General features: G+C 35.2%; 2 protein-coding genes across 12 annotated transcripts in view; one reads left to right on the top strand and one right to left on the bottom strand.

The window, feature by feature from the left end:
* The window catches only part of LOC120780863 (protein unc-79 homolog), a 32982-nt gene extending 25964 nt beyond the window's left edge, over positions 1-7018 (bottom strand). For 8 of the 10 annotated variants that reach the window (XM_040113105.1, XM_040113113.1, XM_040113127.1 and 5 more), the window contains exons 1-2: positions 6932-7017; positions 6548-6656 (exon numbers count right to left, since the gene is read on the bottom strand). In XM_040113105.1, coding sequence (XP_039969039.1) covers positions 6548-6602 — 55 coding nt within the window. In that variant the 5' untranslated portion in view covers positions 6603-6656; positions 6932-7017. Of the gene's footprint in view, positions 1-6547; positions 6657-6931 lie in introns of all 10 variants that reach the window. The other 2 variants (XM_040113099.1, XM_040113134.1) reach the window with 2 other exon arrangements.
* An 8709-nt stretch (positions 7019-15727) lies between these two features.
* Positions 15728-16750, top strand: LOC120782661. Of its 2 annotated transcripts, none has more exons than XM_040115037.1 (2): positions 15728-16105; positions 16256-16750. In XM_040115037.1, exons 1-2 carry the CDS (start codon positions 15853-15855, stop codon positions 16516-16518), a joined length of 516 nt encoding a protein of 171 aa, XP_039970971.1. In that variant the 5' UTR covers positions 15728-15852; the 3' UTR covers positions 16519-16750. The 2 variants fall into 2 exon arrangements, with proteins under 2 accessions (XP_039970971.1, XP_039970970.1); XM_040115036.1 differs by having other exon boundaries at positions 15728-16177.
* The last annotated feature ends 458 nt before the right edge of the window (positions 16751-17208 follow it).

The following is a 17208-nucleotide window of genomic DNA, read 5'->3' as shown; positions in this document are numbered from 1 at the left end:
TTCGTGTATAATTGCATACCAAGTTGTCTTTCGCCGATTTACGTATGTAGCTATCATTCTCGTCATGAACTTAGTTGGCGAAAGAACTTCGTGAGAGAACCTTCTTCCCATCACAAACACAGACTGATATAGATTGTCAAAAGATTTTAGAGACCCGTATATTATTTAAACTTTTTTTCCAAATTTGGTTAGGCCTACATTGGAATATGGATCTATGGTATGGAATTCTAGTTCCTAAATCCATTCTGCCAAGTTAGAGCCTGGTCAAAAACAATTTTTACTTTTCGCCTTTAGGTATTTCCGATGGAATTCTAGGTTAACTCATCCTCCAATCATTGGTCTATTAAGGGGATATTCTTGTCTAGGATTTTGAAAAAATTGATTTTTTTACATATCTTGAAAGTTTAGACTTTCAAAAATATGAGCTTGGAAGGATTTTTCAAAATTCGACTTATTTTCAGAGATAGGGCCGATTTTTTGACGTGGCGTCCGTGTTCACTAGAATTGTCTCCTAAACCTTAAACGCGTTTTTCTCAAAAATGACTTTTTCGGAACGATACCCACGATTTCTCAGGTTCTACTGGACCCATTTACTTGAAATTTTTATAGAGTCTTTTTTATAGGCTTGTCTATGGTTGGAACTAGCCCCATCCCCAAATTTTTATTTTTATTATTTTTAAAAAATTCGAAATAATCAGAAAAAGTGATCCATGAAAACTTTTGTATTCAGGCAGTCGCCATTTTCTGGAAAAATTTTTCCCACTTTTCCGCAGTTCCGGCTATTGCGACATTATTATAGATTAATAATCTTTTTTTTTTTGGTTTCAGATGGCTAGGAGAGTTGAAATCATGGGTATGGTCACGTGGAAATTTTTAGAGACCCCCCACTTCGTCAGCTCATAATTTTTGAAATTTTTTACTTTTTTAGTTTTTAATTTTTTTCTGTACTCTTCTAAAATGAAGAAATAACTAATAAAAAATGGATAGTAAAAATATTAATTGTCTTTTTTTTACGACACTTTAAAAATTACCTGAAATTCATGCTTCTAGGCCAGAACACCCCCTTAAAACTTTTAAATCTACCTACACTAACTAGTCGTAGGGAAACGCTTGAAATAATATTCTCAGTGAGAATCGTGATAGCAGCAAAGTTTTTTTATGTAGCTGAGCAATTTTAACTCTCTTGGCTTTCATGACACATCAGATTTCGGATTGTGTCTCTCGCGTCGTCGTAAAGAAAAAACGTCTCGGTTGGCGATTCTTGTTGCTGCTTAGCATAGTAGGCAGTTATCAATTATATAGAAAATAAGTATTTGGAATTCTATACTCGGCACTAGTTTCTTTCTGTCACCGAAGTCAGTGGACCTTAAAAAGAAGATGTTATAGACGAAGGCATAGATAGAGTTCACAAATCAATTTTGAATGAACATAATTAATGAAAATTAGCGTAAAATTGCACACATCGGGCTTGGAATGGGCCAATATCCCCTTTTTTATTTTCAGTACCGAATTTTTTTTAATTACAGAAACATGTAAGGAAAAGCTAAGTTTAGTTATAACTAGCATCTCATACTCTTGCAACTTGCAAGGATTGAAGCCTGGGAAGTTTTTTCAAGTACACAAGGTCTGTTGGTTATATTTTTTCCAAGCCCAAAATGCACCATTATAAAAAAATATACACATATTGGCCGATATATGCGGTATAAAGTCACCCGGAAGTTCGAAAATCTTTATATTAGGTATATGGGGCTAAGAGAAGTATTGACCCGATTCATAGGAGTCCCTCTGAATTTCAATTATGTATCTGACACATTGACCGATCCAATATAAAGACAACTATAAATACTGGATCTACTACATATTGAGTACCTAGTGGCTTGGACAATATTTAATAATAGATGGCATACCTCAAATACACTATTGGTGCAAAGTTTCTTCCTGATATATTAATTCATTCTTGATTTGTATACTAGAAAGTGAGAGAATCAGATGCAATGTCAAATTGTGTTATATGGGAAGTATTTAAGAGTGTTGTAGTCCGATTACGCTTATTTTCACACTGTAACATAAGATTTCAGAGAAATGTTACGAACGAAACTTTGTTATAATCGGTAGGGCGGATCTCGAAATAAGTACATACATATATACATATGTGAATTCAGCTAAAAGTGAGTCCTGCTACACCCATCAAATTTGACCCCGGCCCTACTAAATATATCTCACATGTTCTCGGGGGTAAAATTCAATGTCTCTGGGTTATTTATTTATTCATTTATCGCGTTTTTAATAATTTTTAACAGTGCTGTTATATGGGGAGTGGGCGGGGTTATCATTCGATTTCATCCATTTTCACACTGTCGGGAGGGGTTCTTATAATATTTGTGCTAGGCGAATTTAGTTGTTGTAGCATTAGTGGTTTAGGAGTTATGTACATTAAACTTATTAGAGGGCAGGCCACGCCCACTTTTAAAAATTTTTCACCCACGATGTCCTTACTACTGTGATCCCCTGGGCCAAATTAGATTTTTATATCTTAATTTAGTGCCTAGTTATGGTACTTTTTTCGGTTAATGGCGTTTTGTGGGCGTGACAATGGTCCAATTACACCCATCTACGAACTCGTACTTTTTTTGGCAAGGAACGCGGATAGTTTTATCAATATGCATTTAGTTTTTAATTTATTAAATTCATTTATTTGGCACTTTTACACATTTTGACTTATTCTAAAATATTACTTTTAATTCTGTTTACATTTCAACTTTTTAATACAAAATAACGTATGTATGTATTTCAATTTAATTTAATTTACTTGTGAGTCAGCGGCTGATGCCGCTGGTCTGCCCTTCTTGACATCTTCAACTCTACTATGTTCGACTATTCTAGACTATGCTCTACTGTTCGAATATTGTTCGAATTGGATATACTTATGTATCTAGTTTTTTGCTCAGAGGTGCATTTAAAAGGCACGCCCGCTTCATGTGAACCTTTGACCTACAGGTTCCACTCTCACATCTCCCCTCTTCTTAATTGGCGTAGACACCGCTTACGCGATTATAGCCGAGTTAACAACAGCGCGCCAGTCGTTTTTTCTTTTCGCTACGTGGCGCCAATTGGATATTCAAAGCGAAGCCAGGTCCTTCTCCACTTGGTCCTTCCAACGGAGTGGAGGTCTTCCTCTTCCTCTGCTTCCCCCGGCGGGTACTGCGTCGAATACTTTCAGAGCTGGAGTGTTTTCGTCCATCCGGACAACATGACCTAGCCAGCGTAGCCGCTGTCTTTTAATTCGCTGAACTATGTCGATGTCGTCGTATATCTCGTACAGCTCATCGTTCCATCGAATGCGGTATTCGCCGTGGCTAACACGCAGAGGACCATACATCTTTCGCAGAACTTTTCTCTCGAAAACTCGCAACGTCGACTCATCCGTTGTTGACATCGTCCGAGACTCTGAACCATACAGCAGGACGGGAATTATGAGTGACTTATAGAGTTTGGTTTTTGTTTGTCGTGCTTCTCAATTGCCTACTCAGTCCGAAGTAACACCTGTTGGCAAGAGTTATTCTGCGTTGGATTTCTAGGATGACATTGTTGGTGGTGTTTACGCTGGTTCCAAGATAGACGAAATTATCTACAACTTCAAAGTTAAGACTGTCAACAGTGACGTGAGTACCAAGTCGCGAGCGCGACGACTGTTTGTTTGATAACAGGAGATATTTCGTCTTGCCCTCGTTCACTGCCAGACCCATTTCTTTCACTATTAGATGTAACTTTGTCAGGAATTTTGCTCACTTGGACGATCCTAACGTCAAATGATGCAAACAAGGTGCACCTGCCACCGCTGTGTTTAAGCCGATTTCTGCTATCATGGAAAGGACTCATTTGTCGATTTTGAAATAATTATTTTTTAACTTTTTAATATAAAGTAATAAAATATATTTAGGTACATATGTAAATACAAACTTCAGTCACATATCTTTTAAGAAAATAAAGTATAAAATTAGTCCAGTTGAGTTAAGTGGGGATGTATCCAATAAAAGGTAATATCAATTGTTAAAATACAGTTTCTTGAAATCTTAATATACTACATACATATTTTTCATTCCTCAAATGCTTATCGCTACGGAAAATACTTAATATGCGCTTCCGTTCGAAGTTAGTGATTTCTTAATTCAGTATTATGCATACATATATTGCGACAAAAAAGCATCCGTAAATTGTAATTAATTCCCCGGGTGTAGATACCATATTTCAAAAAACGTGTTTCGCTAAGTTGGTATGAATGTCCTTAATGGGTTGCATGGGTTCACGGGTATCAAAAATTTTTTAATGTCTTAATAAATTCTACAACATCTCTAGAATATTGTCCTAAATTTTTAAGTTTATCCGAGTAATAGTTTCGGAGACACAGCCTTGAAAACCTGTGCGTTTGAGGGTAGCTAGACTAAGTGCGCGGTCTTTAAACCGGTTTTGAAGATTTCTCGAGAACTACTCAACCGATCGTCATGAAATTTTAGACAGATCTTTGAGATATAAATCTTTAAGACTTTTTCGATTATTTAAAAAAAAAAAATGGTCGCGAAATTTTCATTTTTTTAAAAAAATGTCTGCCACAAATCCAATTTTAATTTTTTTCCCTTCGTTCAAGTTCTGTGTCAAGGTTTTAACTAAAACACGTATTTTTTCACTTTAGATGTGCTGTAAGGAGTTATCTTGCCAACGTGGGCACATCTTTTTTCTGAAGCGGTCACCGGAATTGACGTCGCAATGGGCGAGTTTAAAATATTTTTTTCAAAAATTTCAGAACTTTTGTTAATTGTGAATGTTTGTGACAATAAAAAATTCAAATAAAATATTTAATTTTTTATGTGAGAAAAAATAGTTGAAAAAAGGCCGTTTTTTACCCGAGGAAACCCATGTAACCCCTTAATTACTATGCTAAATATAAACCAGTTTTTTACAGCAGCTGCTTAAGTACATATGTATATGTATGTAAATACATCTCAGTAGAGCGTAGCGAATTTTACAATGGATAAAAATATCACATAAAGAATTTGACTCAAATTTCGTATTTATAACCAAATTTCTTGTGCGGAATCATTGCGATTGTTGGAAAAGGCTTACAGTGATTTAGTTTTACCAAAAACACAAGCCTACGAACAGATCTTTTTTGACATGCTTGATCGTGAGAATTCCGATATAATATTCATGGAGAGCATTATAACTGCCGATGAGACATGGGTTTATGAGTTTGGCATGCAAACAAGTAAACAATCATCGAAATGGAACCGGTTTTCGATGAAAGAGCTGAAGATCATCACAAAAAGTGCTTATGAAAAGTGTTTCGAAGACTAGAAAAATCGTTGGACATCTGGTGGCGACAAAATAAATATTGATAAATAATTAAATATTTTGCCTTTTATTTAAAATTTGCGACTACTTTTTTGTCACATGTATTAATAAATGTGTTTTCAATATCGTTATGGTCGATCATATCGCATTTTTATCATATTTTTCTCAGACATTATATGCCTTCGGTCCTCGGTATTTGTTGGATAGTTGAGATCTTTATGATCGATCAAAACTTTTCCTTCAAATTAGTAACAAATCCCTGGCAAAAGTGGCTGATATCAAACAGATTTAATTTAATACTTTTTGTAAGAAATGTATAAAAATAAAATAGGGAAGTTTGAGTTTAAAAGTCATTCCTAAAATATAAGATTTGAACCAAATATGATTATATTTACATTTATGTGGTTATATGTACATATGTATGTACATATCTCTCGACAAATACAGTAGAAATCGATTCGAGCAAACACTATATATTTATTACTGGAACATTTTTCAACGACTTAATGAAACTAAGACCTCGAGTTGAGCATGGCTTTTTTACGTAAATATAAATATTTAGTAAAAGCTCGGCACAGATCGCAGGAAACAGGTCTTATACATAAGTATGTACATACTTATATAATAACTGTATAATATATATATTAAGGTGCGCCAAAAATAGTTTTTATTTATTTTTTTCTTAGTTACCATGAAAATCTCATCCGACATGACTAAACACAAGTTCTGGTAAGACCTGATCTCTTAATATTAAGAGGTGCCTCATCGACATTTTCGATTTCCCATATAAATAACACAGGAAATTTTGTTTTTTTGTTTGGATTTTTAATGTACACAAGCAAATAATTGGTAAGGGAGAATCAACACTTATTCTTATAGGAAATTTACCGATCTACAAAAAAGGTCCAGAACATTTTTTGGCTGAGTCAACTCATTCAAAGTTATTCGTAGTTAAAGTCCAACAGATAATTATAAAAAATGATTTCCACAATTTTTCATCTTATATTACAAATTAATGGCTTAATATTAATATTAAGAGCTCAGGTCTTACCAGAACTTGTTTTTAGTCATGTCGGATGAGATTTTCATGGTAACTAAGAAAAAAAAAATAAAAACTATTTTTGGCCCACCTTAATATATATATGTATATAGATTTTATGTGAGTTTTTTGTGCATATTTGAATATTTTTCAACTTACAAGCAGCTGCGCGAGTGCCCATATTGACAAGCTGATTTTTGAAGGTATCAGACATTATATCAGGCAAATCCTTCCCATCGCCAAAGCCGCTCCCAAAGCAGTTGGCATTCTGCAAAATACGAAAAACAAGTAAATAAAAGGAAATTCTTATGGAAAAATATCAAACAATAAATTTCTTGTCTTTAAAGATCCTGTTTTTACTAATTATAGTAATTTTTATCAAAATTTTCACAAACTCCAGCAATTATATAACAACTACGCCCTACTTTCTACGGATGCTGTAGAGCCTCAAGCAAAAGTTTCACAGTTATCGCAAGAAAATAGCTAATTTTTCGATTCCACACAATAAACAAACACTCTGCTATAAAATTGTAAAGGACTTGCCTCAAAATTTGTTAATTTTTTTAATAAATTTGCAATTTTTCACAAGATTATCGTACACACGCACTGCAGCTACCAAAATCTCCACCTAAAGTGTTCGCAAGTGAAAATTTTCGCGTGTATGTATCCACCAGCACGACAGTTATCTATACGGTGAAAGTGTTCGAAGCGGAGAACTGTGCAACGAAACTGCTCGGCAGCGGGGCTGAGGTATGGCAACCCCTCACAGTGGCAGCTGTGGAATGCTCTGCGATAACCAAACCCTCTTTTTACTTTACTGATTAACGTTTTGGCATTTCGTAAAATCAATAAATGCCCTCGCCTTTGCGCGCCGTCTCATCGCCACTTCGTGAACAGCTGTTGGCGGCAGGACATGCGCTCTGGCGATGACCGCTGCTTTGTTTACCTTCTCATTTACCGTGTGTAAACAAAGCAACTACTCATGTATGTACATACATATATGGAAGCCACAAGTGTTTGTTATTGTAAATATTTACATTTTCCGTTATGCATTTGTTGGTGTTATCATCGTTTGGGCAGCTGTCGACGCAATGCGCCGGCTCAGCACTTTGTTTACAAACATTATCAGCTGTTTGAACTTTATCAGCACACTTTTGGATGTGTATTGGTGTGAATAGAGATAGATTTTGGGGGCGTATATGGGGGTTGTAGTCATACAAGTGCTCAACAGGTAGTGGTCGCATTGTGGTTATCGCCTTCTTGCACATTGCAATTTCACTTCAATTTTTTTTCCGGCTTCTTATTCTTACGTCACCAATCTATATTTTGGTCTGACCTTCATTACACCCAGCGCACATTAAAGAAAGTGCGTTAGCTTCCTAGAATTTTAGGAATATGAGTAGATTGCAAATTATCCGCATAGTATGTTTGAGGTAGCCCAATGGAATCTTTTACTGACGTTAAATGTTTTCTTGATATTATGGCTTTCATTAAAGCCCAAACATTCTCATCAGACTCTTGTCATGGTTATGTGTGCCGTAAAGTATTTCAGCTGACTTCAGTTCCTTTCATATAACTTTATCATACTAACAGCGTTCAGGTTTTCTATGAAACACATCAATCCAAAATCCCAAAATCCATGAGCAGAGAAGCATCAATAAGTATGCACCTTTTGATTGACAAATATAGAAATCGTATTTAAATAATTTTTTTTTGATAGTCCTTTTGGGAATTTTAGGTTACTTCTGTTGAAAATACCAAAAGTCACACTTGTACACATACACATTGTGTGTGTGTGGAAGGGGAATGAACAATGAAGATCTCAGAGAGAGGCAAAGCTCTCTCTTCTCTTTGTTCTCTCCCTCTCTACATAAGAACATTTTTGCTTCTTTTTGTATGCACATGCGTGCCCTACTTCACTTACTAAAAGACAACGAAAGCGTGCGGTTGTAAAAATAAAATTATTAACCTAAAGTACAATAAAAGTGTTTTTACTATTTTTTGGCAAATCGGGCTGGTGTTTGTATAAAACTATTATATATATAATTTCCATAGGTTATGGGCCCAGTCACAGTTTGCAGCTAAGTGCTATAGTGAAACGTTTTTATTGTTAACAAATAATAAAATTGAAATAAGAAAAGTGAAACAACTGAAACTTAAATCAAGTCTAAACAAATTAATTAATATTGAAATTTGTGCTTATACATAAGTGAACAACGTACATATATGTACATACATATTTGTATTGTATAACGCACCAAATTGGCGTACATTTTTTTTTCAATTTCTGTGTGAGTATTAGAGCAGACTAGCAACGAAAATTCTGAGAAGCGCATAGCAATCAAAAAAAAAAAAAAGAACAGTTATTCTCGGAAGATGGAAAAAGGAAAGAGAAACATAACGCCTTTTAACGGGGAAAAGTATTCTATATGGAAATTTAGAGTCAGGGCTTTGTTAGAGGAAAACGAGTTGTTAAAAGTAATTGATGAGGAACCAAATGATAAGGAAAGTGATGAAGTAAAGCGGGCAGAAAGAAATGCAAAGAGTCTTGTAATAGAATATTTGAGTGACTCTTTTTTAGTATTTGCCAACAATGGGAACTCGGCTAAGGAGATTTTTGAAAATTTAGACACTATTTACGAGCGTAAAAGCCTGGCATCTCAACTTTCATTACGCAAACAACTATTGTCTTTAAAACTGAAGGGTGATACTCCGCTAGTAAACCATTTTCGTTTATTTGATGATTTGGTTACTGAGTTAGTTGCGGCGGGAGCCAAGATAGATGAAATGGACAAAGTGTCTCATTTGCTTCTAACACTTCCAACTAGCTATGATGGTGTAATTACAGCGATAGAAACTCTCTCTGAGAGTAATTTAACATTAGGCTTTGTAAAGACTCGGCTTCTCGATCACGAAATTAAACTAAAAGGAGTTGGCAAGGACACAAGTGCAAAAGTGTTGCAGGCTATAGGCAATCGAGAGCCTAGGGATAGCACATACAAAAACAAAATAACAAAAATTGTGAAGAAACAATTTCAGAATAGGTCAAAGCTTAAGTTGAAGTGTTTTAATTGCGGCAAATTAGGCCATATGAAGAAAGACTGTTTCTTCTTAAAAAGGCAGGCAGGTGGCAACCAGAATGTTCATGTCCAAAGTAATGTTAGAGAGAAACAGGCTCAGATGGCAACAGCAACGCAGCCAGAACGCTCGTTTGCATTTATGATGAACGTAGCGGTTAGAGAGAGACAGACTCAGATGGCAGCAACGCAGCCGGACTATGCTTTCGCATTTATGATGAAATTAGCTAATTCCAGTGAAAAGACAGATGGCGTAGATTTTATACTAGATTCAGGGGCATCAGATCATATAGTAAATGACATAACTTTATTTTCCGAGTATGAGAATATAAATCCAAGTGTGGCTATTGAGATTGCAAAGCGTGGAGAATTTGTGTATGCTACTGCGAAAGGACTAGTTAGTCTTAACAGTTCTGGGAAAAACATTGCATTATATAATGTGCTGTACTGCAAGGAAATCCCGCACAATTTACTATCCGTAAAGAAGATGCTAGATGCTGGAATGTCCGTCGAATTTAATCCGGATGGTATAAAAGTAGTCAAAAATGGTAACTTGGCATTTGAAGGGATATGTAAGTATAATGTACCGATTGTGAAATTTTATTTAAATAGTATAGTATATACACCCAAAATTTTAAATGATTCAGAATATCGCTTGTGGCATGAAAGGTTAGGCCATATTAGTGTAGGAAAATTCTTAGAAATTAAACGGAATAGCTTGTTTGAAGATGTTGAACTTATAAAAAACGTACAGCTAAATAGAAATGAAATATGTGAGGCGTGTATTAACGGAAAGCAATCTAGGCTAAAATTTGAAAAATCTAAAAACAAAGAAAATATTGACCGCCCATTGTTCGTAGTTCATTCTGACGTGTGTGGTCCGATTACGCCCTCAACTATTGATAATAAAAACTACTATGTAGTATTTATTGATCAGTTCACACATTACTGTGTGACATATTTAATAACATATAAATCAGACGTGTTTTTTGTATTCAAAGACTTTGTGGCAAAAAGTGAGGCTCATTTCAACTTAAAAATGGTAAATCTATATATTGACAATGGTAGGGAATACCTCTCTAATGAAATGCGTGAATTTTGTGTAGAAAAAGGTATCAGCTATCATTTAACGGTTCCTCATACCCCACAATTGAATGGTGTTGCAGAGCGGATGATTAGAACAATCACCGAAAAAGCTCGCTCTATGATTAACTGTACTAAACTTAATAAAAGTTTTTGGGGAGAAGCTGTTTTAACAGCAACTTATTTAGTTAATAGGTCCCCAAGTAGAGCTTTGGAAAATATAAGAAAAACACCATATGAGATGTGGCATAAAAAGAAGCCAATATTAAAATATTTGAAAATTTTTGGATCAACTGTATACGCACTAAATAAAGTGCGTAAGCGAAAATTTGATGAAAAATCCATCAAGACTATACTCGTTGGGTATGAGCCAAATGGCTATAAATTGTGGAATGAGGAATCGAGAAAATTTATGATAGCTAGAGATGTAGTGGTGGACGAAAGAAACATAAAATCTATGACCTTAAATGAAAATGACTCTGTGGTAAAACATAATGATGATAGCAGAAGTCATGATTCTCCAATTGAAGAGAATGAAGAGTCAAATTTTCAATCACAGGAAATGAATGAATCAATGGATTCAAAGTCTGGTGAAAACTCAAATGAAAATTCCACTTGTCTCGAGAATACCGATCCAGTAGTTGAAACTGGTGAAAATGAAAATCAACAAATCAGACGCAGTGAGAGAAATAAAGATAAACCAAAATTATCATATAGATTTTTAGAAAAATGTCTTATGAATACCCAATTATGTTTAAGTGATATTCCCAATACATATGAGGAAATTAAATTTCGCGATGACAGAATCTTGTGGGAGGAAGCCATTCAAGATGAGCTAAATTCTCATTTTGTAAATAATACATGGTGCTTAGTGCAAAGGCCTATGGATAAAAACATAGTAGATTGCAAGTGGGTTTTTAGTTTAAAGCAAGACGAAAATGGTAATTTACTAAAATATAAGGCAAGACTGGTAGCAAGGGGCTTCACCCAAGAATATATGATGGATTATGATGAGACCTTTGCACCTGTTGCACGAATTTCTAGTTTCAGATTTCTTTTGGCATTTTCTAATCAATATAATTTACTGATCCATCATATGGATGTAAAAACAGCGTTTTTATATGGAACTTTAAAGGATGAAATTTATATGAAGGTTCCAAAAGGTTTAAACCTGTATGATGGAAATAAAGTATGTAAACTAAATAAAGCTATTTATGGCCTTAAGCAAGCTGCACGATGCTGGTTTGAGGTTTTTGAAAGTGCACTTAAAAATTTTGGTTTTCAGAATCTAGAAGTAGACCGATGTATATATATTTTAGATAAGGGAGATATAAGTAAAAATATATATATACTATTATATGTTGACGATGTGGTAATTGCCACCAGTAATTCCGAAAGTATGTCTAAATTTAAAACTTATCTTTCAAGTACGTTTCAAATGACTGACTTATGTGAAATACGACATTTCCTTGGAATAAAAATTGATCGAAAAGATGATCAAATTTGTCTCAGTCAATCTGCATATATTAAAAATGTTTTAAAGAAATTCAAAATGGAGGATTGTAATCCAGTTAGTACCCCTCTTCCAAACAAATTAAATTATGAGGACTTGCAAGCGGAAGAATCATGTGAAGCACCATGTAGGAATTTAATTGGCTGTTTAATGTATATAATGTTGTGCACACGTCCGGACTTGAGTACATCAATAAGTATCTTAAGCCGGTATACTAATAATAATAATAAAGAATTATGGCAATGTCTTAAACGAGTTTTAAGATACCTAAAAGGAACTGTTGACTTGAAGTTATCGTTCAAAAGGAATCTTAAAGTAGATAATATTCTTATAGGGTATGTCGATTCTGATTGGGCTGGAAATGAGACTGATAGGAGAAGTACTACAGGATATATATTTAAAATGTTTGGAAATTGTTCAATTTCCTGGAGTACTATGAAACAAAAATCAGTTGCTGCTTCATCTACCGAAGCCGAATATATGGCCTTATTTGAAGGTGTTAGAGAAGCTTTATGGCTAAAGTCATTAATAAATGAAATTAAATTAAAATTAAATGGCCCAATAGATATTTTTGAAGACAACCAAGGTTGTATTAGTATAGCAAATAATCCTACTTGCCACAAGAGAACTAAGCATATAGATATTAAATATCATTTTACCAGGGAACAAATTGAAAACAAACTAATCTGCGTCAAGTATATTTCCACAGATTTCCAATTGGCTGATATTTTAACGAAGTCACTACCAACAGCTAGATTCACTGCACTGCGAGACCAACTGGGACTAATTGGACCTTCAGCCTGAACCTTGATGACCAAGACAAACTGGATCTCTTTATATATATACATATATATATATATATATATATATATTTAACAATAATCAAACTAAAATAATTTCTAGTCTAACCATTGCTGTTTATATAAACGAATCTTGTTAATTTATGTTTTTTTTATTGATCTGATTGGGTTTTACTGGGTTTCCCCAATTCTTTGCAGCAAATGCTGGATCAAAAAAAAAAAAAGAGGCCCCAGAAAAGAAAAATAATACAACCATTTGAATATGCACACACTCGTTTAAAAATTATCTTTTGTTTTTCCTTAATTTTGTAAAAGTGTAACTTTTGAGGTGGCGTGTTGAAAATACCAAAAGTCACACTTGTACACATACACATTGTGTGTGTGTGGAAAGGGAATGAACAATGAAGATCTCAGAGAGAGGCAAAGCTCTCTCTTCTCTTTGTTCTCTCCCTCTCTACATAAGAACATTTTTGCTTCTTTTTGTATGCACATGCGTGCCCTACTTCACTTACTAAAAGACAACGAAAGCGTGCGGTTGTAAAAATAAAATTATTAACCTAAAGTACAATAAAAGTGTTTTTACTATTTTTTGGCAAATCGGGCTGGTGTTTGTATAAAACTATTATATATATAATTTCCATAATTTCGTCTCTAATACTGAGCACTAATTTTGCTTATTTCAGAAGAAGAATTGATTTAAAAAAATATAAATTCATACGCCTACATTAATGTAGTCCTCATTCGATATTATTCCAGAGCTTCTTCCAATCGTCGAAACACTTTTCTTTCAGCGATTTTTATTTATCTTGAAAATCGACGGCCCTTTAAGGTTATCTTTATTTTTGGAAATATATAAAAACCATACAGAGGAGTGTCTGGCTGGAGCATTGTTACAGTTGGCTAAAAATTCGCGACAGGAACAAGCAACGAAGTGTGAGTGAGGGTAAGTGAGTAAACGAAAATCAGCTCATAAAAACGCAATTAATCTTAGCGCCTGCTACAGACAAAATAAGCGATGAATACAACGGAAAATATTATCGAACTTCCGAGGCAATTAAGTATGCATGTTCAGGTGTAACCCTTCAAAATAGTTTCCAGGTCTAAGTGCTAAAAAATGTGCCCAGGGATTCATTAAGGTACCTTACATACAATCATCAATCACATGGAGTAAAAACAGGCAGAAGCTCGAAAATCCTGATATTAGTTATATGGCGGCAGATCAAGTTTTCGCTCAATTTTATTTATTTTAGGCCCAAAGATACGAAGTTGTGAGTGAAACAAGTTCAAGTTTTCGCGCAATTGTATCTATTTTAGGTGCAAAGAAACAAATTTATGAATAAAACATGTTCTGCAATTTTCATTGAGTTGGCCCAAATATTTGGCGGATATATCCAGCATAAAGTCATCATAAGTTCTAAAATCTTTATATAAGGTATATGGGGGCTCAGGAAAGTATTGACCCGATTCAACCCATTTTTGACAGAATGAAATACTATTACCATAAAAGGATTCTGTGCGAATTTCAATTTCATATCTCTCACATTGAACGATATTTTCGGTCAAAAGTCAACTATTGGTATCGCGTCCACATGTTCGGTACGTAGGGGCTTGAACAGTTTTGGTTTGATTTGAACAATTATTGCTCAAAAGGTGGCTTACTTTAAGGGAATTATTACCGCAAATTTTATTCCGTTATATTAATTAATTCTTTATTTGTGTTCTGGAAAGTGAAAGAATCAAATGGAGTTTTAAATTGTGTTATATGGGAAGTAGGCGTGGTTGTAGTCCGTTTTCGCCCATTTTCACAGAGTAACATAGGAATATGAAAGGAATGTTATGTTCCAAATTTTGATTTTATGCAAGTGACCAATCTAATTCAACGCGCTTTTTTTAAAGGGGGGAAAGACGGGGAAAATGTTTAAGCTTATGTGTTAAGTAGAAACCCTGTAGCTTACTAAGAAACATAATTCAAAGCTGGACCTCGCCCGCCACTATAACAAAAACCCTAATTTCTAAGAAATGAAAAAAAAACAAATTTTAGGTGTTTTAATGATTCATTGTTTTCCCGAAAAAAAAACAAAATCATACATTAACTAAATTAATCTTTATATCACCAATATTAAATACATACCATGTTGTCTAGAGTCCATAAAAATATTTTGCAGAATTCACTTCACGCAACACAAAAAGCCACTAGCAATTTCGAGAACAATAGAGATTTGCCCGAATAGGCACGTGCGTTCTGCACGAAATCTAGGTTTCGACTACTTGTGTGGCAATATAGCGGGCTGAAGGTCATACATTTAATCGGTTCATTGTACAACGGTTACTTAGGTACTAAAAAAATCAATTTTGAGTAGCATCGCTGAAGTTTGTAAGTTTCATTTTTGTCCGGTTTTTGAAGGAAAATGCCCCTATGTGGGACGGTCCAATGTCACGCATTTTCGCACTGTGACATAGGAATGTCAGAAAAATGTCATATAGCGAATTTGGTTGAAATCGGCCCCCCTAGTTTTAAGAGAAATGAGAGGCTTTGATTACTTCAAAAAACATGTTGGTAAATTTTGCGAAAAAAATAGCTTCTTGGACTTAACTTGAAATGCACTCCATCAATCAGCTTGTCTGCGATTTTCAATAGCACAGAAATTTTAGATTTAGTAACCTAAACGGGGTTTCAATGTCCCTGATGTCTAAATACGTCTGGTTGTTAGTTTTTAATCTGTGTGAGACCTATATTAGTTATCGACGATTTTGAACTGAAGCTTGATTCTCATCGTGCCTGTTTTAAGACCCATCATTTGTTTCAACATTACTTAACCGCTTTTCTCTTCAAATGCCTGCATATATATTTTTGAAATATCTGTCTGTTTTTGTGTATTGAGATTGATTTTAAAATTTTCCCAAAAAAACTCATAAATCATCTTTTATTCTTGAAATTTTATTTTCAAATATTAACAACAATAAAACAAAAGTAATCACAAACAAAGAAAGATGTCGCAAAGCATATCTGCAGCACCGCCATTGCACGACATACCGCTACCCGGTGTCGAAGAACGTGGCGACGCGGCGTGCGAAGCACACAAAGCAAACAACACTAAGGCCAACTCGTTAAAACGTTTCTTCAAATTGACACATCGACGAAATAACGGTGGCGAAGAGATGCCTACCGGTTCGTGTGATGTATTGCCCGAAGATGGCGGAGAACCGAAAGACGAAATCGTCAGGGAGGAAGCGGACAAAGATGGTGAGCTGGATAAGCCAAAGAAGGAGCATACGAGACGCTTTCATTTGCGCCTCGGTGGCGTTACGCGCATAGGTGTGTTTGGGTGCTATGATTACAACAATCTACTAATCGTTTAACTTTTTTTCTTTCTGATTTCCATTGCGCTTGCAGCGGAACACGCTAATGCCACCAATTTCATGCCAAACGCACCGAGTCGACAGTCGTTGAAGAACTCCATTTCCAGCTACTGGCACACAGTATTTCGACGTGCAAGTAAGAAAGTTGTCAGGCAAAGTTCCGAGCGGAACGACGACGATGAAGAGGACTGTGATGAGGTGGAAGAGGAAACCAACGAGGTGGAATTGGACGAAGAGTTGCACACGCTGCCGATCTCAGATGATACCATCGAACAGGTGACTCAATCGAACAAATAAAGCAGCACAAAAGGATGAGTGAAAGTAAGGAAGGCAAACATTTACGCAAGCAATTGTAGGTTTCGTGGCACAAAAATACAGCTGGTGGTAGTGTGGCAACTTAAAAACTCTCGGTATATGCAAAAATCTTTGTGTGCATTTTTATTGTTTTCAACATTTTATTTAGACCCAATGTCACAATACGATTTTATGCTATTTGCGGCAAATTTATTTTGTTTCGAAAATTTGTCATTAACACCTTTTAAAAAAAGGCATTGTCTTTTCATTGCATGTTTTAAGGAGTAGACGTGAATTGAAGAAAGCCTAGTGTGTTGTTGAAATATTTTTTACGTCCCCTGCTGTAATTAACACGGCTACAATAACAATCAAAGTTCAAGGTTCAGTTAAACCAGCCGGAAAAGAAGACATTTGCAGCTGTTAGCCAAATGCATCGGCTGCAAGCTCCGCTGTGTTGGGTGTCGCTTGCATTGCAACCCTCCACAGTTTACCAGAGGTGTTGTGTGTGTCCGGTAGACTTGTTTAGTCAACAAGGCGATTATCCCTGCTAACCATTTGCTAATCTGATATTAACTTATATACTAACTCACACAAACTCACGCGTGATTGTGAAGGTCAACATTACAGGTAACCAATATCCTGCTTTTTTACCATGCTTCCACAGGAATTTGGCAGGCTAGCGGCAAACAGAAT

The sequence above is a fragment of the Bactrocera tryoni genome, chromosome 1 (genome assembly GCF_016617805.1).
Source record: "Bactrocera tryoni isolate S06 chromosome 1, CSIRO_BtryS06_freeze2, whole genome shotgun sequence".
NCBI classification, from domain to species: domain Eukaryota; kingdom Metazoa; phylum Arthropoda; class Insecta; order Diptera; family Tephritidae; genus Bactrocera; species Bactrocera tryoni.
Note: the sequence above shows the minus strand (reverse complement) of the source record. Positions and strands in the feature narration are given on the sequence as shown.